General features: G+C 38.1%; 1 protein-coding gene across 6 annotated transcripts in view; it reads right to left on the bottom strand.

Annotated features, from left to right (window-relative positions):
- Positions 1 to 11882: 11882 nt before the first annotated feature.
- The window catches only part of LOC145165961 (uncharacterized), a 28107-nt gene continuing 19983 nt past the window's right edge, over positions 11883 to 20006 (bottom strand). Inside the window, exons 5-8 of one of the 6 annotated variants that reach the window (XM_079084881.1) lie at positions 13928 to 14056; positions 13545 to 13638; positions 12769 to 12839; positions 11902 to 12174 (exon numbers count right to left, since the gene is read on the bottom strand). In XM_079084881.1, the coding sequence (XP_078941007.1) occupies positions 12834 to 12839; positions 13545 to 13638; positions 13928 to 14056 (229 nt within the window). In that variant the 3' untranslated portion in view covers positions 11902 to 12174; positions 12769 to 12833. Of the gene's footprint in view, positions 12175 to 12768; positions 12840 to 13544; positions 13639 to 13927; positions 14057 to 20006 lie in introns of all 6 variants that reach the window. The other 5 variants (XM_079084882.1, XM_079084880.1, XR_013740245.1 and 2 more) reach the window with 5 other exon arrangements.

Here is a 20006-nt window from a genome sequence, read left to right on the forward strand (position 1 = left end):
ATTTTGTTACTAAGCTTCCCAGGACTGCACGTGGAGTTGATTCGATTTGGATCATAGTGGATCGGTTGACCAAGAGCGCGCATTTCGTACCGATCCAGGAGAGCATATCGGCCGAGAAGTTAGCCAATATTTATGTGCGAGAGGTTGTGGCACGTCACGGAGTGCCTGTTTCGATAGTATCAGATCGAGACGTCCGGTTTACTTCCAGGTTTTGGAAGTGGTTCCATGACGAGATGGGGACTCGTCTCCTTTTCAGCACTGCTTTCCACCCTCAGACGGACGGGCAGAGCGAGAGGACGATTCAGACTCTCGAGGACATGCTTCGGGCATGTGTCCTAGATTTTGGTGGCAGTTGGGATACGTACCTTCCATTAGCGGAATTTTCGTATAACAACAGATACCACTCCAGTATAGACCGGCCTCCCTTTGAGATACTCTACGGGAGGAAGTGTAGGACCCCAATCTGTTGGGGCGAGGTCGGTCAGAGAGTCATGAGGAGCACTGAGGTGGTGCTTAAGACCACAGAGTTGATACAGTAGGTTCGTAGTCGGCTCCAGACTGCTCAGAGTCGGCAGAAGAGTTACGCCGATAGGAGGCGTTCTGATTTGGAGTTTCAGGTAGGCCGAGCCCTGGAAGCTGAACAAAACCCACGTATCCACCACATACGCTAGATAACCCGCACACCCGTGCTGAATGTACTGCCGAGCCCTGGAAGCTGAACAAAACCCTGATCCCAATTTGGTGCCCTCACCGTAGACAATCAGTTATCCCCCACTTAGGGTTCGAACTACCACTCGCTGACCCTCGCAATCAATCATGGCACCGAAGCGACTGAGCCAGTCCATACCCACGATCACACACACTTCCCCCATGGGAATCAGAATCAAGTCTATCGGAAAGGATACCCCGAAGATCTCCAATACACAACCCTGATAAACTGAAGAAGCAGAAACCCCGTGTTCGTTGGCGATAGAGACTCGCAACGGACACTCTAGCACTCCTACTGGCAACCCGAACTCCCTACTGAATGACTGAGAAACAAACAACCGACTCGCCCCCGAGTCAAATAATACCAAAACAGGTAAGGAGTTCACTAAAAATATACCTAATCATAGGTACAAACATATAAGCATAAAAAAGATATAAGTAGTAAGATAAGGGATAGAAACATACCAGCAACCACATCCGGTGCTGCCATGGCCTCCTCTGCCGTAAGCGAGAAGGCGCGTCCCTGATCCCTTGGGGGCGCTGCTCTGCCCTGACTCCCGTCAGTAATCCTCAGTGTAGCCGGCGCTGGAGCCTGCGCCGGCTTGGCGGCTAGTAGGGGGCACTGGGCCTTCAGATGGCCCACCTGCTCACAATGGTAACAAAGTCTGACTCTGGGAGCAGGAGTCTGTTGCCTGCAATCCCTGGCAAGATGGACCTGCTTCCATATTTGTGGCACCCGCTCCCCGATTGGCAAACCCCTGAATGAGCCTTCCCGCACTTCTCACAAGTGCGGCCCGTCTGACCTCCAGACCTAGTATCAGCGGTCTTGGACCGCTTCTGTGCCGGTTGTGCCTGTTTCGGGGCCTGTCTCTACTCCCACAGTTGTAACTCAATCTCCATCTCACGCCGCCTAGCGGCCTCCTGTAACTCCAACAGTGTATCACATCGTTGGGTAGCAACAAACTGTCGGATATCAGTCTTGAGCATGCTCAGATAATGTGTCATCTGAGCCTACTCAGAAGCAAACTCCAGGCAAAACATCGTCATCTCAGTGAACATGCGGGTGATCTTCGTCACCGACTCTGTACCCTGCCTCAGATCCAAAAACTCCTGTAATAGCTGCTCGCGCTCGACCCGTGGAATATAGTGAGCACGGAACATCCCCCTGAACTGCTCCCAAGTAACTGCAGCTCTCTGATCATCCGTATACAACCCAATCATCAACCTCCACCAGTCCTTTGCCCCGGACCTCAGCAAGTTCAGGGCACATCTGACCTTTTGGTCAGTAGGACATGAGCACGTGAAGAAACATCCCTCCACGTCAGAAAGCCACCTCATGTCTATGATCGGATCCTGAGTCCCATCGAAAGTCGGGGGCTTCGTGTTATCGAAGTCCCGGTACTGAAAACCCCGACTGGCTCCTCCCCCTTCCGATGTTACAGCTCTCTGTAGCTGCTGCGACAGCCGTCTCAGCTAGGGATGCATATTTGTCATCGAAATACTCAATCAGGGCGGTCTTAATAGACCCAAACATCTCCGGAATCTGACCCCGGACAAGAATTAAAATTTGTTGGTATAACAACCCGATATTTCAAGTCAATGTAAATGATCTAAAGTCAAGTATTGTAACCTATTTTTGAAATAATAAAAATAGCGTCAAAAATGAAATGTTCAAGAATCTCAAATTGGGATGTATAAAATGATAGATATCGTGACAAGGTCTTCATAAATATAAAGAACACTAAAATCCGAGTTATAATGAAGAAGTTATAACCAATCAAAGATCCGTGACAAAACCGGTAAAACACTGTTAAGCGTAAAAAGCGAAATTTCAATAAAATACTTTTTAGCCTTGGGTATCTAAATGAAAGTCGTAGAATACGTTAAACCATAAACATACATAAAAAGAACGTCCAAATCTGACTTCGTATGAGGAAGTTATGATTTTTCTAAATTTCGGAATAGCAGTAGACAACTAAAAACTCAAAATCAAGATCGAGTGATTTTTAGCCGACGCAACCTAAATGAGAATCGAAGGTCTCGTCAATAGTAATACAACGTTAAAAAGACAGACGAAAACGGACGTCGGATGAAGTTATGAAATTTTAACGAACTTTTCATGTCCCGACCTACTAAAAATATAATATTAAAAATAAAATCAAAACCAGCCGACGGAGTCTAAATGAAAGTTGTAGAGCATAATCTCACCTACGTGTGGATATAAAGAGCGTCTAAAACGGAACTCGTATGCGAAAGATATGAATTTATGAAGTTCAGGGCGCAAACTTCAACATCTGTCAGAATTCACATCGTGAGAAGATGTTCACGACGTGAACTAGTGATTGACACTTTCCAGAGCCGGGCTGTCAGACGTCGAGTCTACGAACTGATCATGACTAAATTCACGACGTGAACAATTCCATGTTCACGACGTGAAACTCAAATATGCACCCTATAAATAGAAACCGAGGGCTCCGGTTCTAGTTGCTCAATTCTATCCTCTCTCCTATATTTACTCTGTTTTAAGCCCCTCGAGACTACCCCAACGCCCCGATGACGTATCCAAGTTCCAAAGAAAGCCTGATGCCCCGAAATTCTCGAAAAGCTAACCTCTTTCCAGTCGAAGTGTTGCCCGCGTAAAGCCTAGCTTTTCATCAGATCATCACTCTTACCAGGTGAGTTCATACCCCTACAACCACACTTTAAATGTTTTTTTTAAATACCTTTTAAATGCTTTTAGGGGGAATACAAGTAAACATACAGATAAATCATGTTAAAATATCAATCTTTTGCTATAATTTTCTTGTTGTTATTATAACTATTATATGAAAATATTAGCATGCAAAACATCTCATGATACCATTTTACCCTCTCGGGATAAAATAATGGTTATATATAAAAATATGATTTATTTTCATGCCTTTATAAACATCGTAAAAAGGGTAACCATTTCAGATATAACGATATTCATTTCGAAAATACGTAATCTCGTTAGGAATTTGTGAGTCACTCGTCTTCCTAGTACCTATTAAGGTATACAAGAAAGCCATGTTTTATAACCAGAGTCTTCGTCCGGAAAACGTGATAAGTGTGTATAGATCTATACGGGACTGATGATCCCGGGACTGATGATCCCGCACCCTGGTTGTTAGCTACAGCCCGACCGGCAGGTTATGGGTGACAAATGTCATAACATTTCGACGCCTGAAGAACGTCGCTACAGGCAAACCCATCTTAGTACGGTTATGAAAACTCACATGATAAACGACTTCTTACGGTGTTATGTCTAACGTAAACAGTAATAATACAATTATTTTTACGTGAACATACAAAGCTTCAGATAGTTTTATTTACTAATAAAACTATATTTTATCAGATTAAGTATGGCATATTTACTTACAATTTACGGTCTTGGAGCATTAAGACTACTTCTCAATTTTAGGAAAATATAGGATTTTCCGGGTTCAATACAACAACAAATCATAACCCATTTTGTAGAAAATATCGGATTTTCTGGAAACAAACGTGAACTTACGAATGGCATGCATTTATTCAAATAACTACTTATGAACTCACCAACTTAATTGTTGACACTTTTTCTTTAAAATAACTAGTATTCTCAGGGAATTGCTAAATCAGGTTATCAGCTACTTTTGAAGATTGTCGCTCAGGTGTTAAGAAAATCTTTTGGACATCATATTGTAATTGACTTTTGAAACATGTAATACTTACAATCATGTAAACTTTTCAATTATGTATATGATGGTTGTGTGTACTTTCTTTACTATTCAATTGTTATGATACTATACATGACGTCCTCCGCCCCCGAATGTTTCCGCCGTTCAAGTTTGGGGGTGTGACAGATTGGTATCAAAGCATTGTTTATAGTGAACTAAGTATATCAAACCATTTTTGATATACAACTATAAATACAAGTGGGCAAGAACACTCTGAGTAAGAGTTATACTTTTTTAAATATATATATATATATATATATATATATATATATATATATATATATAATTTTTATAAAGGTATACATGTATATATTATATAACAGTATCAATGTCGTGTACTGTAGACCTTTAGAAGGTCCAATTTTCCCAACATCGCGATGTATCCAATATATATATATATATATATATATATATATATATATATATATATATATATATATATATTAATGTATTTGCTTTGCATTATACTTCGTTACATATCACTCGAAATTCATAAGTTTATCTTTTATATAAGCTCTTATTATGAATTGAATGCAAATCACATTCTAAAGTCGAATCTTAATACATGAAAAATCCAAAATGGTTAACTTACTAACACTCGACTTCCAGTCATCAAGGACTTATTGACTTTCATTGTTAATTCTTTGGCAGAAAGATGCCTCCTCGTAGATCTGCTAGACGCGTCAACAATGCAACACCGACACCACCACCACCACCTCCACAATATGACCCCGTTATGGTACAAGCTGCTATAACTGCAGCAGTTGCAGCTGCTTTGATACAGATAAACTCTAATGGCGCAGGTGGAGCAGGAAGTAGTACTAACCACTTAACCCATGGCACTGGTCATGGTCATTCCAGAGAATGCGCATACAAGGATTTTACAAATTCGAAACCAAAAACTTTTAATGGAATCGGAGGAGCCATTGCACTTATGCAGTGGTTCGAGAAGACCGAAACGGTCTTCGAAATCTATGTATGTCCGGAAGCAACTAAAGTCAAGTTCGCTGCTTGTACTTTCTCTGATCGAGCCCTCACTTGGTGGAAGGGCCATGTGAAAGCCTTATCTATCCCGGTTGCTAATGCCATGAGCTGGGAGGATCTAAAAATCTTAATGATGGCGAAGTATTGCCCAAGGGGCGAAATTCAGAAGTTAGAGCAAGAGTTGTGGAATCTAAAGATGACTGGATCTGATCTTGCCACATACACGGCCAGGTTCAGTGATTTAGTTGCCTTGTGTCCAGGGATGGTGAGTCCGGAACAGAAGAAGGTAGAGAGGTATATATGGGGACTGTCGCCCCAGATCCAAGGGCATGTCCTAGCATCTAACCCGATCACGTTTGACAGCGCAAAGCGCTTGGCTCAACGACTGATTGACCATGGGGTTCGCCAGGGCACAATCGCAATTACTTCCGATCCACCAAAAGAGATTAAGAACCGAAGGAAACCCTAGAACAAAAGAAAGGGGCAAACAACACAGGAAAACCCAAAAAGACAACAAATAGTGGCAGCTCACACTGTCACTGTCCCTACCACCCCAGTACCAATAAAGTCGTACTCCGGAAACCTGCCGAAGTGCAATAGATGCAACTATCATCATCACGGACCCTGCCGTGAAATGCTATGCACGCGGTGCAATAAAAAGGGACACACTGTCTGTTTTTGCAAGGAACCCACCCAACCGGCCGCTCCAGTCACAAATGTCGGAGTGGGCCGTACTTGTTATGAATGCGGAGGAGCAGGGCACTTCAGAAGGGACTGCCCGAAAGCAAACAATAGGAATGCTGGTGGAGTAGGCAGAGTATTCGCAATGGGACAAGAGGAAGCCATTGCAGATCCTACGGTGGTTACGGGTACGTTTCTCCTCGATAACTCTTATGCATGCATTCTATTTGATAGTGGAGCGGAGAAAAGTTTCGTGAGTCACAAGTTTAAAAATCTACATAAACAAACACCCCAATCATTAAACGAAACATTCATAGTAGAAATGGCTAACGGAAAAACATAAGGCGCTAAAGAAATATACCTAAACTGTACTCTCGCGCTAAACAACAGTTCTTTTTCAATCGACCTCATGCCGGTGTCAATAAAAAGTTTTGACGTTATCATAGGCATGGATTGGTTGAGTTCTCATCTTTCGGACATTTTATGTTACGAAAAGGCCGTTCGCCTTAATCTTTCAAATGGCGAAACCCTCATTATTTATGGCGATAAACCTAGTACAAATCTTCGTATCATCTCTTGCGTCAAAGCTCATAAATATTTACGCGAGGAATGTCATGCGTTCTTGGCACACGTCGTGGGTGTAAAGCGAGAAGTAGAAGACATCAAGAGCGTTCTTGATGTCTGTAATTTTCCCGACGTATATCCCGAAGAACTTCTAGGAGTACCACCTACAAGACAAGTTGAATTCAGAATTGACTTAATTCCTGGAGCCACCTCCGTAGCCAAAGCACCGTATCGTTTAGCCCCAACAGAGATGCAAGAATTATCCAGTCAACTGAACGAAATGCTCAGCAAAGGATTCATCAGACCAAGCTTCTCACCTTCGGGAGCACCAGTCATGTTCGTAAAGAAGAAAGATGGATCATTCAGAATGTGCATCGACTACCGTGAGCTAAACAAACTCACCATTAAGAATCGATATCCTTTGCCGCGTATAGACGATCTGTTCGATCAACTCCAAGGAGCAAATTACTTTTCAAAGATCGATCTAAGATCCGGATACCACCAGCTACGAGTCCTGGAAAGTGATATTCCTAAGACGGCATTTCGAACTAGATACGGTCACTACGAATTTGTAGTGATGCCTTTCGGACTAACCAATGCACCCGCTGTGTTCATGGACTTAATGAATCAGGTATGTCGTTCTTTCCTGGACAAATTTGTGATCGTGTTCATAGATGATATACTCATTTATTCAAGGAGTAAAGAAGAACATGGTCAGCACCTTAGACAAGTCTTGGAGACACTACGAGCAGAAAAGCTATACGCAAAGTTCTCAAAGTGCGAGTTTTGGATTAGGAAAGTAGATTTCCTAGGTCACGTGGTCAGCAAAGAAGGAATTCACGTGGACCCTTCCAAAATCAAAGCAATCAAGAATTGGTCAGCACAAAAAACGCCAACCGAAATTCGCCAATTTTTAGGCCTTGCTGGCTATTACCGCAGGTTCATACAAAACTTTTCCAGTATCGTCAAACCCCTTACCACCCTGACTCAAAATGGGGTAACCTTCAACTGGGGAGAAAAACAAGATGTTGCATTTCAAACTCTAAAAGCAAACCCTGCGCAGCGCACCCATTTTGTCTCTTCCAGAAGGGACAGAAGACTTTGTAGTATACTGCGATGCATCCAGTCAAGGGCTGGGTTGTGTGTTGATGCAACGAGGAAATGTTATTGCTTACGCCTCACGAAAACTAAAAACACACGAGGTCAACTACACCACTCATGACCTGGAGCTTGGAGCAGTAGTGTTTGCTCTAAAAATTTGGAGGCACTACCTATATGGTACAAAGTGCACCATCTTCACGGACCACAAGAGCCTTCAACATATATTCGACCAGAAGGAGCTAAATTTGAGGCAACGACGTTGGGTTGAACTACTCAATGACTACGAATGCGAAATTCGTTATCATCCCGGAAAAGCCAATGTAGTGGCAGATGCCCTAAGTCGAAAGGAGTACTTTGGTCGAAAAGTGAAAGCGCTAACCATGACAATCTATTCACGCCTGTCAACACACATCAAGGAAGCTCAGTTAGAAGCCTTGAAACCGGAAAATTTGACAGGTGAGGCACTTAGAGGAATGGACAAAAACTTTGAAATCAAAAGTGACGGAGTTCGTTATCTCATGAATCGAATCTGGACACCGAAATTTGGTGGATTCAGAGAAGTGGTTATGAATGAAGCACACAAGACTCGATACTCCGTACATCCAGGTTCAGATAAGATGTATCTGGATCTCAAACAACTCTATTGGTGGCCAAACATGAAAGCAGAAATTGCTACCTACGTGAGTAAATGCCTAACTTGTGCCAAGATCAAAGTAGAACATCAAAAACCCTCACGTCTACTTCAACAGCCCGAAATACCTGAGTGGAAGTAGGAACAAATTACCATGGATTTCATAACCAAACTACCCAAGACGCAGGATGGTCACGATACCATATGGGTGATCGTTGACTGATTAACCAAGTCTACCCACTTCCTGCCAATCACGGAGACCGATAAGATGGAGAAACTAACAAGAACTTACATCCGGGAAATCGTGCGACTTCATGAAGTGCCGATATCTATTATCTCGGACAGAGATAACAGATTCACTTCACGGTTCTGGCAATCACTACAGAATTCATTGGGAACTAGGCTAGACATGAGTACAGCCTACCACCCTCAAACTGACGGACAGGGTGAGAGAACTATTCAAACCCTAGAAGACATGTTACGGGATTGTGTAATAGACTTTGGTAAAGCATGGGACACCCACTTACCATTAGTTGAATTCTCGTATAACAACAGTTATCACACTAGCATCAAGGCTGCTCCATTTGAAGCCCTCTACGGTCGTAAGTGCAGATCACCTCTGTGCTAGGCGGAAGTGGGTGACACGCAGTTGGCGAGAGGCCTAGTCCCTGATAGCACTCTCACTTGCCCGGAAATTATTAGGGAAACGACTGAGAAGATTGTTCAAATCCGTGAACGGCTGAAAGCCTCACGAGACAGGCAAAAGAGCTATGCAGACAAGAGACGAAAACCCTTGGAATTTCAGGTTGGTGACCGTGTCCTACTAAAGGTCTCACCCTGGAAGGGCATGATACGCTTTGGGAAGCGTGGAAAACTAAATCCAATGTACATTGGACCCTTTAAAGTTATTGCAAGGATTGGTCCAGTAGCTTATAGACTCCAACTACCACTCGAACTTAACAACGCACATCCTGTGTTTCACGTGTCTAATTTGAAAAAGTATCTATCTGATGAAACTCTTGTAATTCCACTCGAGGAGATCGAATTGAACAAAAATCTTAACTTTGTGGAAGAACCCGTCGAAATCATGGATAGGGAAGTCAAACGAACAAAGCAAAGTCGTATACCAATAGTGAAGGTTCGCTGGAATGCTAAGCGGGGACCTGAATTCACTTGGGAGTGAGAAGATCAGATGCAACAAAAGTACCCGCATCTCTTCCCTAGTCCATAAATACTTATTTTAGAAATAATTTCAGGACGAAATTCCCTCTAACGGGGGGATGATGTAACAACCCGATATTTCAAGTCAATGTAATGATCTAAAGTCAAGTATTGTAACCAATTTTTAAAATAATAAAAATAGCGTCAAAAATGAAATGTTCAAAAATCTCAAATTGGGATGTATAAATTGATAGATATCGTGACAAGGTCTTCAGAAATATAAAGAACACTAAAGTCCGAGTTATAACGAAGAAGTTATGACCAATCAAAGATCCACGACAAAACCGGTAAAACATTGTTAAGCGTAAAAAGCGAAATTTCAATAAAATACTTTTTAGCCTTGGGTATCTAAATGAAAGTCGTAGAATACGTTAAACCATAAACATACATAAAAATAACATCCAAATCTGACTTCGTATGAGGAAGTTATGATTTTTCTAAATTTCGGAATAGCAGTAGACAACTAAAAACTCAAAATCAAGATCGAGTGATTTTTAGCCGACGCAACCTAAATGAGAATCGAAGGTCTCGTCAATAGTAATACAACGTTAAAAAGACAGACGAAAACGGACGTCGGATGAAGTTATGAAATTTTAACGAACTTTTCCTGTCCCGACCTACTAAAAATATAATATGAAAAATAAAATCAAAACCAGCCGACGGAGTCTAAACGAAAGTTGTAGAGCATAATCTCACCTACGTGTGGATATAAAGAGCGTCAAAAACGGAACTCGTATGCGAAAGATATGAATTTATGAAGTTCGGGGCGCAAACTTCAACATCTGTCAGAATTCACGTCGTGAGAAGATGTTCACGATGTGAACTAGTGATTGACACCTTCCAGAGCCGGGCTGTCAGACTTCGAGTCTACGAACTGATCATGACTAAATTCATGACGTGAACAATTCCATGTTCACGACGTGAAACTCAAATATGCACCCTATAAATAGAAACCGAGGGCTCCGGTTCTAGTTGCTCAATTCTATCCTCTCTCCTATATTTACTCTGTTTTAAGCCCCTCGAGACTACCCCAACGCCCCGGTGACGTATCCAAGTTCCGCCGAAATCCCAAAGCCCCGAAATTCTCGAAAAGCTAACATCTTTCCAGTCGAAGTGCTGCCCGCGTAAAGCCTAGCTTTTCATCAGATCATCACTCTTACCAGGTGAGTTCATACCCCTACAACCACACTTTAAATGTTTTTTTTAATACCTTTTAAATGCTTTTAGAGGGGAATACAAGTAAACACACAGATAAATCATGCTAAAATATCAATCTTTTGCTATATATTTCTTGTTGTTATTATAACTATTATATGAAAATATTAGCATGCAAAACATCTCATGATACCATTTTACCCTCTCGGGATAAAATAATGTTTATATATAAAAATATGATTTATTTTCATGCCTTTATAAACATCGTAAAAAGGGTAACCATTTCAGATATAACGATATTCATTTCGAAAATACGTAATCTCGTTGGGAATTTGTGAGTCACTCGTCTTCCTAGTACCTATTAAGGTATACAAGAAAGCCATGTTTTATAACTAGAGTCTCCGTCCGGAGAACGTGATAAGTGTGTATAGATCTATACGGGACTGATGATCCCGCACCCTGGTTGTTAGCCAACCGGCAGGTTATGGTTGACAAATGTCATAACATTTCAACGCCTGAAGAACGTCGCTACAGGCAAACCCATCATAGTACGGTTATGAAAACTCACATGATAGACGACTTCTTACGGTATTATGTCTTACGTAAACACTAATAATACAATTATTTTTACGTGAACATACAAAGCTTCAGATAGTTTTATTTACTAATAAAACCATATTTTATCAGATTAAGTATGGCATATTTACTTACAATTTACGGTTTTGGAGCATTAAGACTACTTCTCAATTTTAGGAAAATATAGGATTTTCCGGGTTCAATACATCCATTTTATACAACAACAAATCATAACTCATTTAATAGAAAATATCGGATTTTCTGGAAACAAACGTGGACTTACAAATGGCATGCATTTATTCAAATAACTACTTATGAACTCACCAACTTAATTGTTGACATTTTTTCTTTAAAATAACTTGTATTCTCAGAGAATTGCTAAATCAGGTTATCAGCTACTTTTGAAGATTGAGGCTCAGGCGTTAAGAAAATCTTTTGGACATCATATTGTAATTGACTTTTGAAAAATGTAATACTTACAATCATGTAAACTTTTCAATTATGTATATGATGGTTGTGTGTACTTTCTTTACTATTCAATTGTTATGATACTGTACATGACGTCCTCCGCCCCCAAATGTTTCCGCCGTTCAAGTTTGGGGGTGTGACAGTTGGCACGCCACCTTTTGAGCTATTATTTGTGTAACATCCATAAAATTTATGCCAATTTAGAACTTTTTCAACCAATTAAAAACCATCAATTATTACACAGTGTCTTCAAAATATTTTCATGTCAGAGTATCCCAGAAATCAAAATCATAAAATGTGAGGAGCTGTACGATCACACCTTCGCCTTCCCGCGATCATCTGATGTACCTGAAACCAAAACCGAGTCTGTGAGCCCGAAGCTTAGTGAGTTCCCCCAAAATACTCATACACACAACAATATACATATAATTACAAATAGCATATTATGGGTCCAATCAACCATCGGGTTGGAATACCCCAGGCCCTCAACCATCAGGGTGGAATGCCAACATACTATGGGTCCAGTCATCATCGGGATGGAATACCCTAGGCCCACAACCATCGGGTTGGAATGTCCACATACTACGAGTCCAATCATCCTCGGGATGGAATACTCACGGCCCACAACCATCGGGTTGGAATGACTAGGTCTATTGGCTCTCGCACAAAGCAGATAAGCCTCAACCACCAAACAAACATGTGCACATATATCAGATAATCATATAACAGTCTATAGACAGGCAAATTGATCTAATAGATCGTACTAGCATAACATCATCCTATCTACCAGGATACTGATCTAACAGATCATAACAGCATGATAACATCCTATCTACCAGGATACTGATCTAACAGATCATACTAGCATAACATATCAGGATAGCAATCCAAAAGGGTCGGCCTTAGTGCCTTAGACCCTTGAGTATAGTGAGGAAAACTCACCTCACAACTGTCGAATCTGTAGTGATAAGATCAAACTCTTGGATCACAGCCACGAACTCCACCACCTATATCTACCATAGGACCACTCCCATAAATTCCCCAATTTACTAAAATACCCCCAGAAGTCAACCTGGTCAACCCTTGGTCAAAGTCAAAGTCAACGGTCAAGGTCAACAGTCCATGTTGACCCAACTCGTCGAGTGCAATTCACTGACTCGTCGAGTCCTTCCAGAACTCGAGAAGTCGTGAAAACCCTAGTTCACTCGTCGAGTTTCCAGACAACTCGTCGAGTCCATGCGTGTCCAAAAGTCGAGAAAACCCTAACTGACTCGTCGAGTCCTCTTACTGACTCACCGAGTCCATGCAGAAACTAAACAATAGGAAAACCCTTCCCAACTCGTTGAGTTGGCTTATCCGAATCATCGAGTTCATGCAGTCCATTTCTTGTCTAGATGATTTTAAGCTACTCCAAAGCTCCAATTGCTAGATCTAGCCTCCTAGGGCCTAGTTACCACGTAAAGTTGCAAACTTTACGTGCATGCAAGGTCTTAAGAGCCAAAACTAAGCTAAAGAAGAATTTTAAGGCAAGGAGAAGGCCATAGCTAGACAAAGACTAGAACTTTGTGACAATAAGGGGCTAAAGGAGTCCAGATCTGAAGTTACAACCTCAGATCTTGCTCTAAATCCAGAAATACCACAACAATACACTAGAAAGGGTTCAAAACCCATGTATGAAGAGATCTAGCTAAGGAAGAGCCAAGGTAACGACTTGTTACCTTCAAAATGATGCTAAGATGGAGTAGAATTCGGATCCACAACTTCTCCCTGCTCCAAGCTCCGTGGACTTCAACTCTTCTCACCAAAATCCACCTTCCAAGATTAATAACACACAAAAATGGAGAGTAATTACGATTTAGGGTTTCTGAGCTCAAGGGGGTTGTAAGGGAGGTTAAGGGAGGCTAATGACCCTTTAAATAAGGTGAAAAACCCTGGAAATTAGGGTTTCATCCTCCAGCTCCAACTCGTCGAGTTGTGTCCTCCAACTCGTCGAGTTGGTCACTTAAGACACGCGACCAAATTCGTTTCTACTCGACGAGTCAGTGCATCCAACTCGTCGAGTAAACCTTTCAAAATGAATATAAAGTTGTAACGTTTATACCTGAGAGTCGGGGTGTTACAATTTTCATCGAACTTCACTTGATACTTTTCTGGAGGAATCTTTGACTTAAATGCAGCAATACCGCGCTCACCTCTTTTTCTTGTTTGTACATTTTCCATTTTTATAAGCCTAACAACATTGAACAAATTAAAAATAATTTTATCCATGGATAACAGAAGACAGACATGACATAAGGACAAAAACTATAATCCAATACAATAGTATATTATATTAATACAAAACCAGAATCCAACATAATGCAATGAAAATGATCGATCCAATAAATTGGTAGACCCCATATATGTGGGGCCAAGTATTACATTTATTAAACTGGTGATAGTTACGTTTATATATTCTCAAGATTCTAAACTATAATGTAAAGTAATAACACTTTTTCACAATAACAAATCACCACTGTAAAGATTCTAAAGTATACGACATGATACAGTCACGTTCATATATATTCTAAAAGATTCGAAACACCTTTTCACACTAAAACTTTTTGATAACAAATCAATAAATATACACCTTAGTCGAGACAACAACAAATCAATAAATATACACTTTAGTCGAGACAACAACAAATCAATGTATATATACATTATACGACAGAGAAACTAAAAAATGACAATGTGATGCGGAGACTTGTGGAGTGAATTAGGAGTCGTGGACGGCGGAGTTAGTGAATCTTGTCCGATAAGTGTGAGTTTTAGCTTCGATTTAGCTGTCCGGGACCACTAAAAACGGGAATTTCCGTCGGCGTCGGTTACGAAGGTATTACAGAAGAAGGGTTTACGAATTCGGCTATGGAGGTTTCGAGACGAGAGCTATAGCACGCAACGAAAATATTAGAAAAGCAAACGACGAATGTGGAGCGGTTTAGGTATTTTTTAGGGCGATTAATGTGGGCGGAGATTGAAAATTGTAATTGATTTATTTTATGAGGTGGTTTACTTTCTTTTGATGCGGTTGTATTTTTTAAGGCGGTTTAGTACATTTTTTGAGGCGGTTTGGTCAATTTTATCAACAAAATCCAAAATCCAAAATCCAAAATCCAATCAAAGTATTCAACTATTAATATTTTTATAAAAAATTGAATGTAAAATTATAGCTTTAACTAACTTATACTTACATAAAAATATCCAAATTTTTTTTAGGCGGTTTAGTACATTTTTTGAGACGGTTTGGTCAATTTTTTTAGGTGGTTTTTAAATTTTTTGAGGCGGTTTGGTCAATTTTATCAACAAAATCCAAAATCCAAAAAAAGTATTCAACTATTAATATTTTTATAAAAAAAGTTGAATGTAAAATTATAGCTTTAACTAACTTATACTTACATAAAAAAAAAATCCAAATTTATAAAAGTAATAAAATAATTTTAAAAGGCTTAATTACAATTAGCTTACAATAAATAATATATAATCCAAAATTATAAAAATAATAAAAAAAAAACTTATGGAAATATATGTTTTAAATTTTAATAGTTCAATGACATGTTTATATTAATTATCTTACAATAAATAATTTATAAAAGCTTATAATCCTGACTGACTCTCCAATATCGAAATGATAAGAATAACAAAAGCATGTTGAATCTTATTTTCGTCCCTTCCACCGGTTGTCACACTATTAATGACATTAACATTTCTTCTTACATCTTATGCCCCAACTCAGTGTTGTAAAACTCGCCGAGTTGGCCGATTACTCGCCCGAGTACTCGCTACTCGGCCCCTTACCGAGGCGAGTTACAGAATCCGAGTACTCCTCAATCGACCACTTATTAAAGCGAGCAATGTTGTAAAACTCGGCCAACTTGGTGAGTAATATGTATAATATACTTAATGATTTGTTATTTAACACACACACTTTTGATTATTACTGTATATATATCTAAAATTTTTAGTAATTATTCATGAAGTGAGACCATTGTGTGTTTCTCAGTTTTTGTGAACTCACATATATCTAATTTTGTTATATATTTCAATAAAGTTTTGATTTTAACTTATGATTTTGACATATATAATTTCCTTAAAAATATTTCTACATGAATTATCGAATCCGAGTACTCCCCGAGTACTCGCTACTCGGTAGTCGGCCGAACACGTGCCGAGTAGCGAGTTCTACAACCATGCCCCAACTAGACTTGGAAAAAATAACGCCAGTCGTCGACGAACGCCATTTTCTACACATCCGGTTGTGCCATGCCATGCACAGAAAGCACTTCTAAGATCCTTTCGGATCTACCTAGGAGCTTCGCTGCCACCTTTACATTTTTTCTTTGCTTTTCAGACATACCGTGAGAACGTTTTTTTTATAAGTTCTGGAATGTTCGTCAAACATGCCACCAATATATCCGCAATCCTATCCAAAAGCAATGTTTCAACTGATAATTTTCTTGGGCAAAGCTGGGCGCTTAATGTAACCGCAACACGAAACATTACATTTGCAATAACGAGTTTCGGTGGAAGATCATCCTTCGGGACTCCATCAAAATCTTTGAGAATTCCATTCACAATGTTAAGTGCTTTGTCAACAAATATATTAATGATCTGCACCAGTTCCTTTCCTTCAAAAGCCTGTTTGTCGAGACTCATTCCAACCCACATACATCTACTGTCCACTTCTACCCATAATTTAGAAGCTGCTCTCCGGAGTTGTTGATACAGGTGACCAATGTTGCAGTTTTCTTCAACAACATTAGCATATTCCAGACCTTTTTTGACACATTTGAGCAAATTTTCAGTTTTGGCCGCATCAATTTCGGGGAGAACAATTGCTAACATTGCTAAAGTAACAATACTCAAACTCCAACCACAAGCAACATGAAAGTTGTCGATTTCTGGAAGTTGGTCTAAATTCGCTAATCCTTGGAACGTTGTGGAGAGTTGAAGAAACTGTATCAAATGGACATCTTGTTTGCTTCTACCTTTTTCGATCAAGCCCCTAACATCATAGAGACTAACTTTCAGTGTTTCCCAATGAATTGTCATTTTATTTTATATTGCTAACACTTCTTGCCCAAACTCTTCATCAACTTCAGAAGGATTAAGTGACATATATTTCTTAAACTGATATATTATGAATTTAAGAAACATAGCCACTAGAATACCCACTAGAAGCACCATTGTGGCTGCTAGTAGAATTATCTTTAGACAGAGAAGCATAATGTTTATAGTGAAATTTCTTGAATGATAGAGAGTAATTCTGAATCTGTGACTGTTTGGTTGAAAGAACAGAGGATTTTCCTTCCAGTCACTCAACAAATCTGTCCAATAATTCTCTACTTTAAAGGAGAATCTATTTTCCAGATTTTGATCATGTAGAATCCTTTTGCTAGTAGATTGATATTTCCTTTCAAAAAACTTCGTACACGATGGAATCTTAACCGTATAAGCACAAATAATCATCAACATCAACAAATACAGAACCAGAAATATCTTTGTTATGCTCTCGATCATGCCAATTTTATATTCTAGAAATGTATTGAACATGACGTTCCCAGTAAGAAAACCAAGACTAAGAAGATTTGCAAATGAATCTTTGGGGCCCTTTGCTCTTGCTCCCAAAGAAGGCATCAAATGTGCAGAAATTTGCACAAAAAAAAGCCATATTGGCATATTTTGCCGCTTCATCCAAAACATTATACATCATAGATGTTGTATCCAACAACATTATGGATGCCATAAGAATCAATATAAACAAAGTACTGTTCAACAGAAAAAATTTGGTAGGAAACCAATACCTATGTTGGCGGAAAGACCTCAATACATCAGCTGCTATAGGGAGCACGCAAATTAAGGATGTTGCCGCCATCATATATCCCACAAATACCGAAATCATAGAGATTGAGCATGGTTTCATTCAATCTCGTTAGATTTAGCCCACCAAAGATCTAAAAGATCCAATTATACACGAGCATAACAATTTGAAGCGGTGTTATTTGATAAACCCATTGGAGAGGGAGAGAGAGAGAGAGAGAGAGAGAGAGAGAGAGAGTACTTTGGGAGCTGAAAGGGTTGTGGAAAGTTATAGAAAATAAAAAGCTCTGTGATACATAGAAATTCTATGATGTGTGTTTCTAGATATACAATGAATGTGATATAGACATCGTAGCATCAACCTACTGAACATGGACTTATAGAAATAAAGTTTCTATGATGTCTGTTTCTATATATATATATATATATATATATATATATATATATATATATATATATATATTGCATCAAATAGTAAAAGTGGACAAAGACTGATTTCCTTTAAATTTCTATTCCCAATGACAATTAAAAATGATTAAGAATCAGCTTTTTATTTATACATTTCATCCTGTTACACTCCAAGCTATAAAATCAAAAAATTTTAAAATTTCAAGACTACTTAATGATTTATGTTTTTCTCTCTCCTCTGTAACAACTTTCTCTCTCCTATTGTAATAAATGTATATGATTTATATTTTTTTCTCCTTTATAACTATTTTATCTCTCTTGTTGTCATTTAATATATATTTTTCTCTCCTGACATTTTTTTTCTATTTGTTTTATTTTAACTTTTATTTATATTTTTACAAATAATATATTATATACTATATTTTATTTAATTAAAAGACCATAATTTTTTTATTACGGATGCATTAGCTGTTGGCAATATAATCAATGTGTACATTTTTTTTCTTTTTGTATCCATAATCTTTTTGACATGTATTTCTTTACACAAAAGTTGTTTAACTGTATAAATTTAAAAAAAAACGACCATGTAAGTTTGTGTGATGTTTAAATCCTTTTTCAACAAATGAAACATATTTCTAAAATAAATCGTACCAATAAATGGTCCAATCCTTATTAGTTTAAAAAACGTTACAAGGGGTGTTTGTAATTATTTATCTAGTAATTTCATTTTTATAATATATATATATATATATATATATATATATATATATATATATATATATATGATTTTTGAGGAATCATAACAATTTCTTTTAAATAGTTGTATTAACAAATGTAAAACACAATAAATTAAAAGACTAAAAAAATGTTACCGCAAAAAAAATATGACATAGAAAAAAGTCATATTTGTGACTATTTATTTATAAACTATTATTTAAATAATAATTAAGATTAATAAAAATTATTATTTAAAAGTAATAAATAATAATTGAAAAATAAAGTTAGTAAATGATTATATTGTAATAAGATAATAAATAAAAGTTACTCAAATGATTAGTAACATAATAACGTATATAGATTAAAATGTATTTGACTAGAGTGGAGTGTTTTAATTTCCAAAAAATCTTCTCTTTATTAATTTTTTTTAGATTAGATCCTAATCTCTTTTATTTAAAAAAATGTCGTACACACCATTTTTTGGCTGCCACAAAAACATTAATACATCATGTAGCTATGTGTAGGCAAGGTTAATACACCATTTTTTGGCTGCCACAAAAAAATGTCGTACACACATTGCCTACACAAACTTACATGCTCGTTTTTTTTTTTTTAATTTATAGAGTTAAACAGCTTTTGTGTAAAGAAATACATGTCAAAAAATTATGGATACAAAAAGAAAAAAAATGTACATATTGCTTATATTGCCAACAGGTAATGCATTCGTAATAAAAAAAATTATGGTCTTTTAATTAAATAAAATATAGTATATAATATATTATTTGTAAAAATATAAATAAAAGTTAGAATAAAACAAATAGAAAAAAATGTCAGGAGAGAAAAAATATATATTAAATGACAACATGAGAGAAAAAATAGTTATAAAGGAGAAAAAAATATAAATCATATACATTTATTACAATAGGAGAGAGAGAAAATTGTTACAAAGGAGAAAGAAAAACATTAATCATTAAGTAGTCTTGAAATTTTAAAAAATTTTGATTTTATACCTTGGAGTGTAACAGGATGGAATGTATAAATAAAAAGCCGATTCTTAATCCTTTTTAATTGTCATTGGGAATAGAAATTTAAAGTATATCAGTCTTTGTCCACTTTTACTATTTGATGCGATGTCTATATCACATATCTATATATATATATGATCAAATGAGAACACCAAAAAGGTTGGTTGAGAA

The sequence above is a fragment of the Lactuca virosa genome, chromosome 3 (assembly GCF_052849685.1).
Source record: "Lactuca virosa cultivar CGN04683 chromosome 3, Lactuca_virosa_CGN04683_v6, whole genome shotgun sequence".
Taxonomy (NCBI): Eukaryota; Viridiplantae; Streptophyta; class Magnoliopsida; order Asterales; family Asteraceae; genus Lactuca; species Lactuca virosa.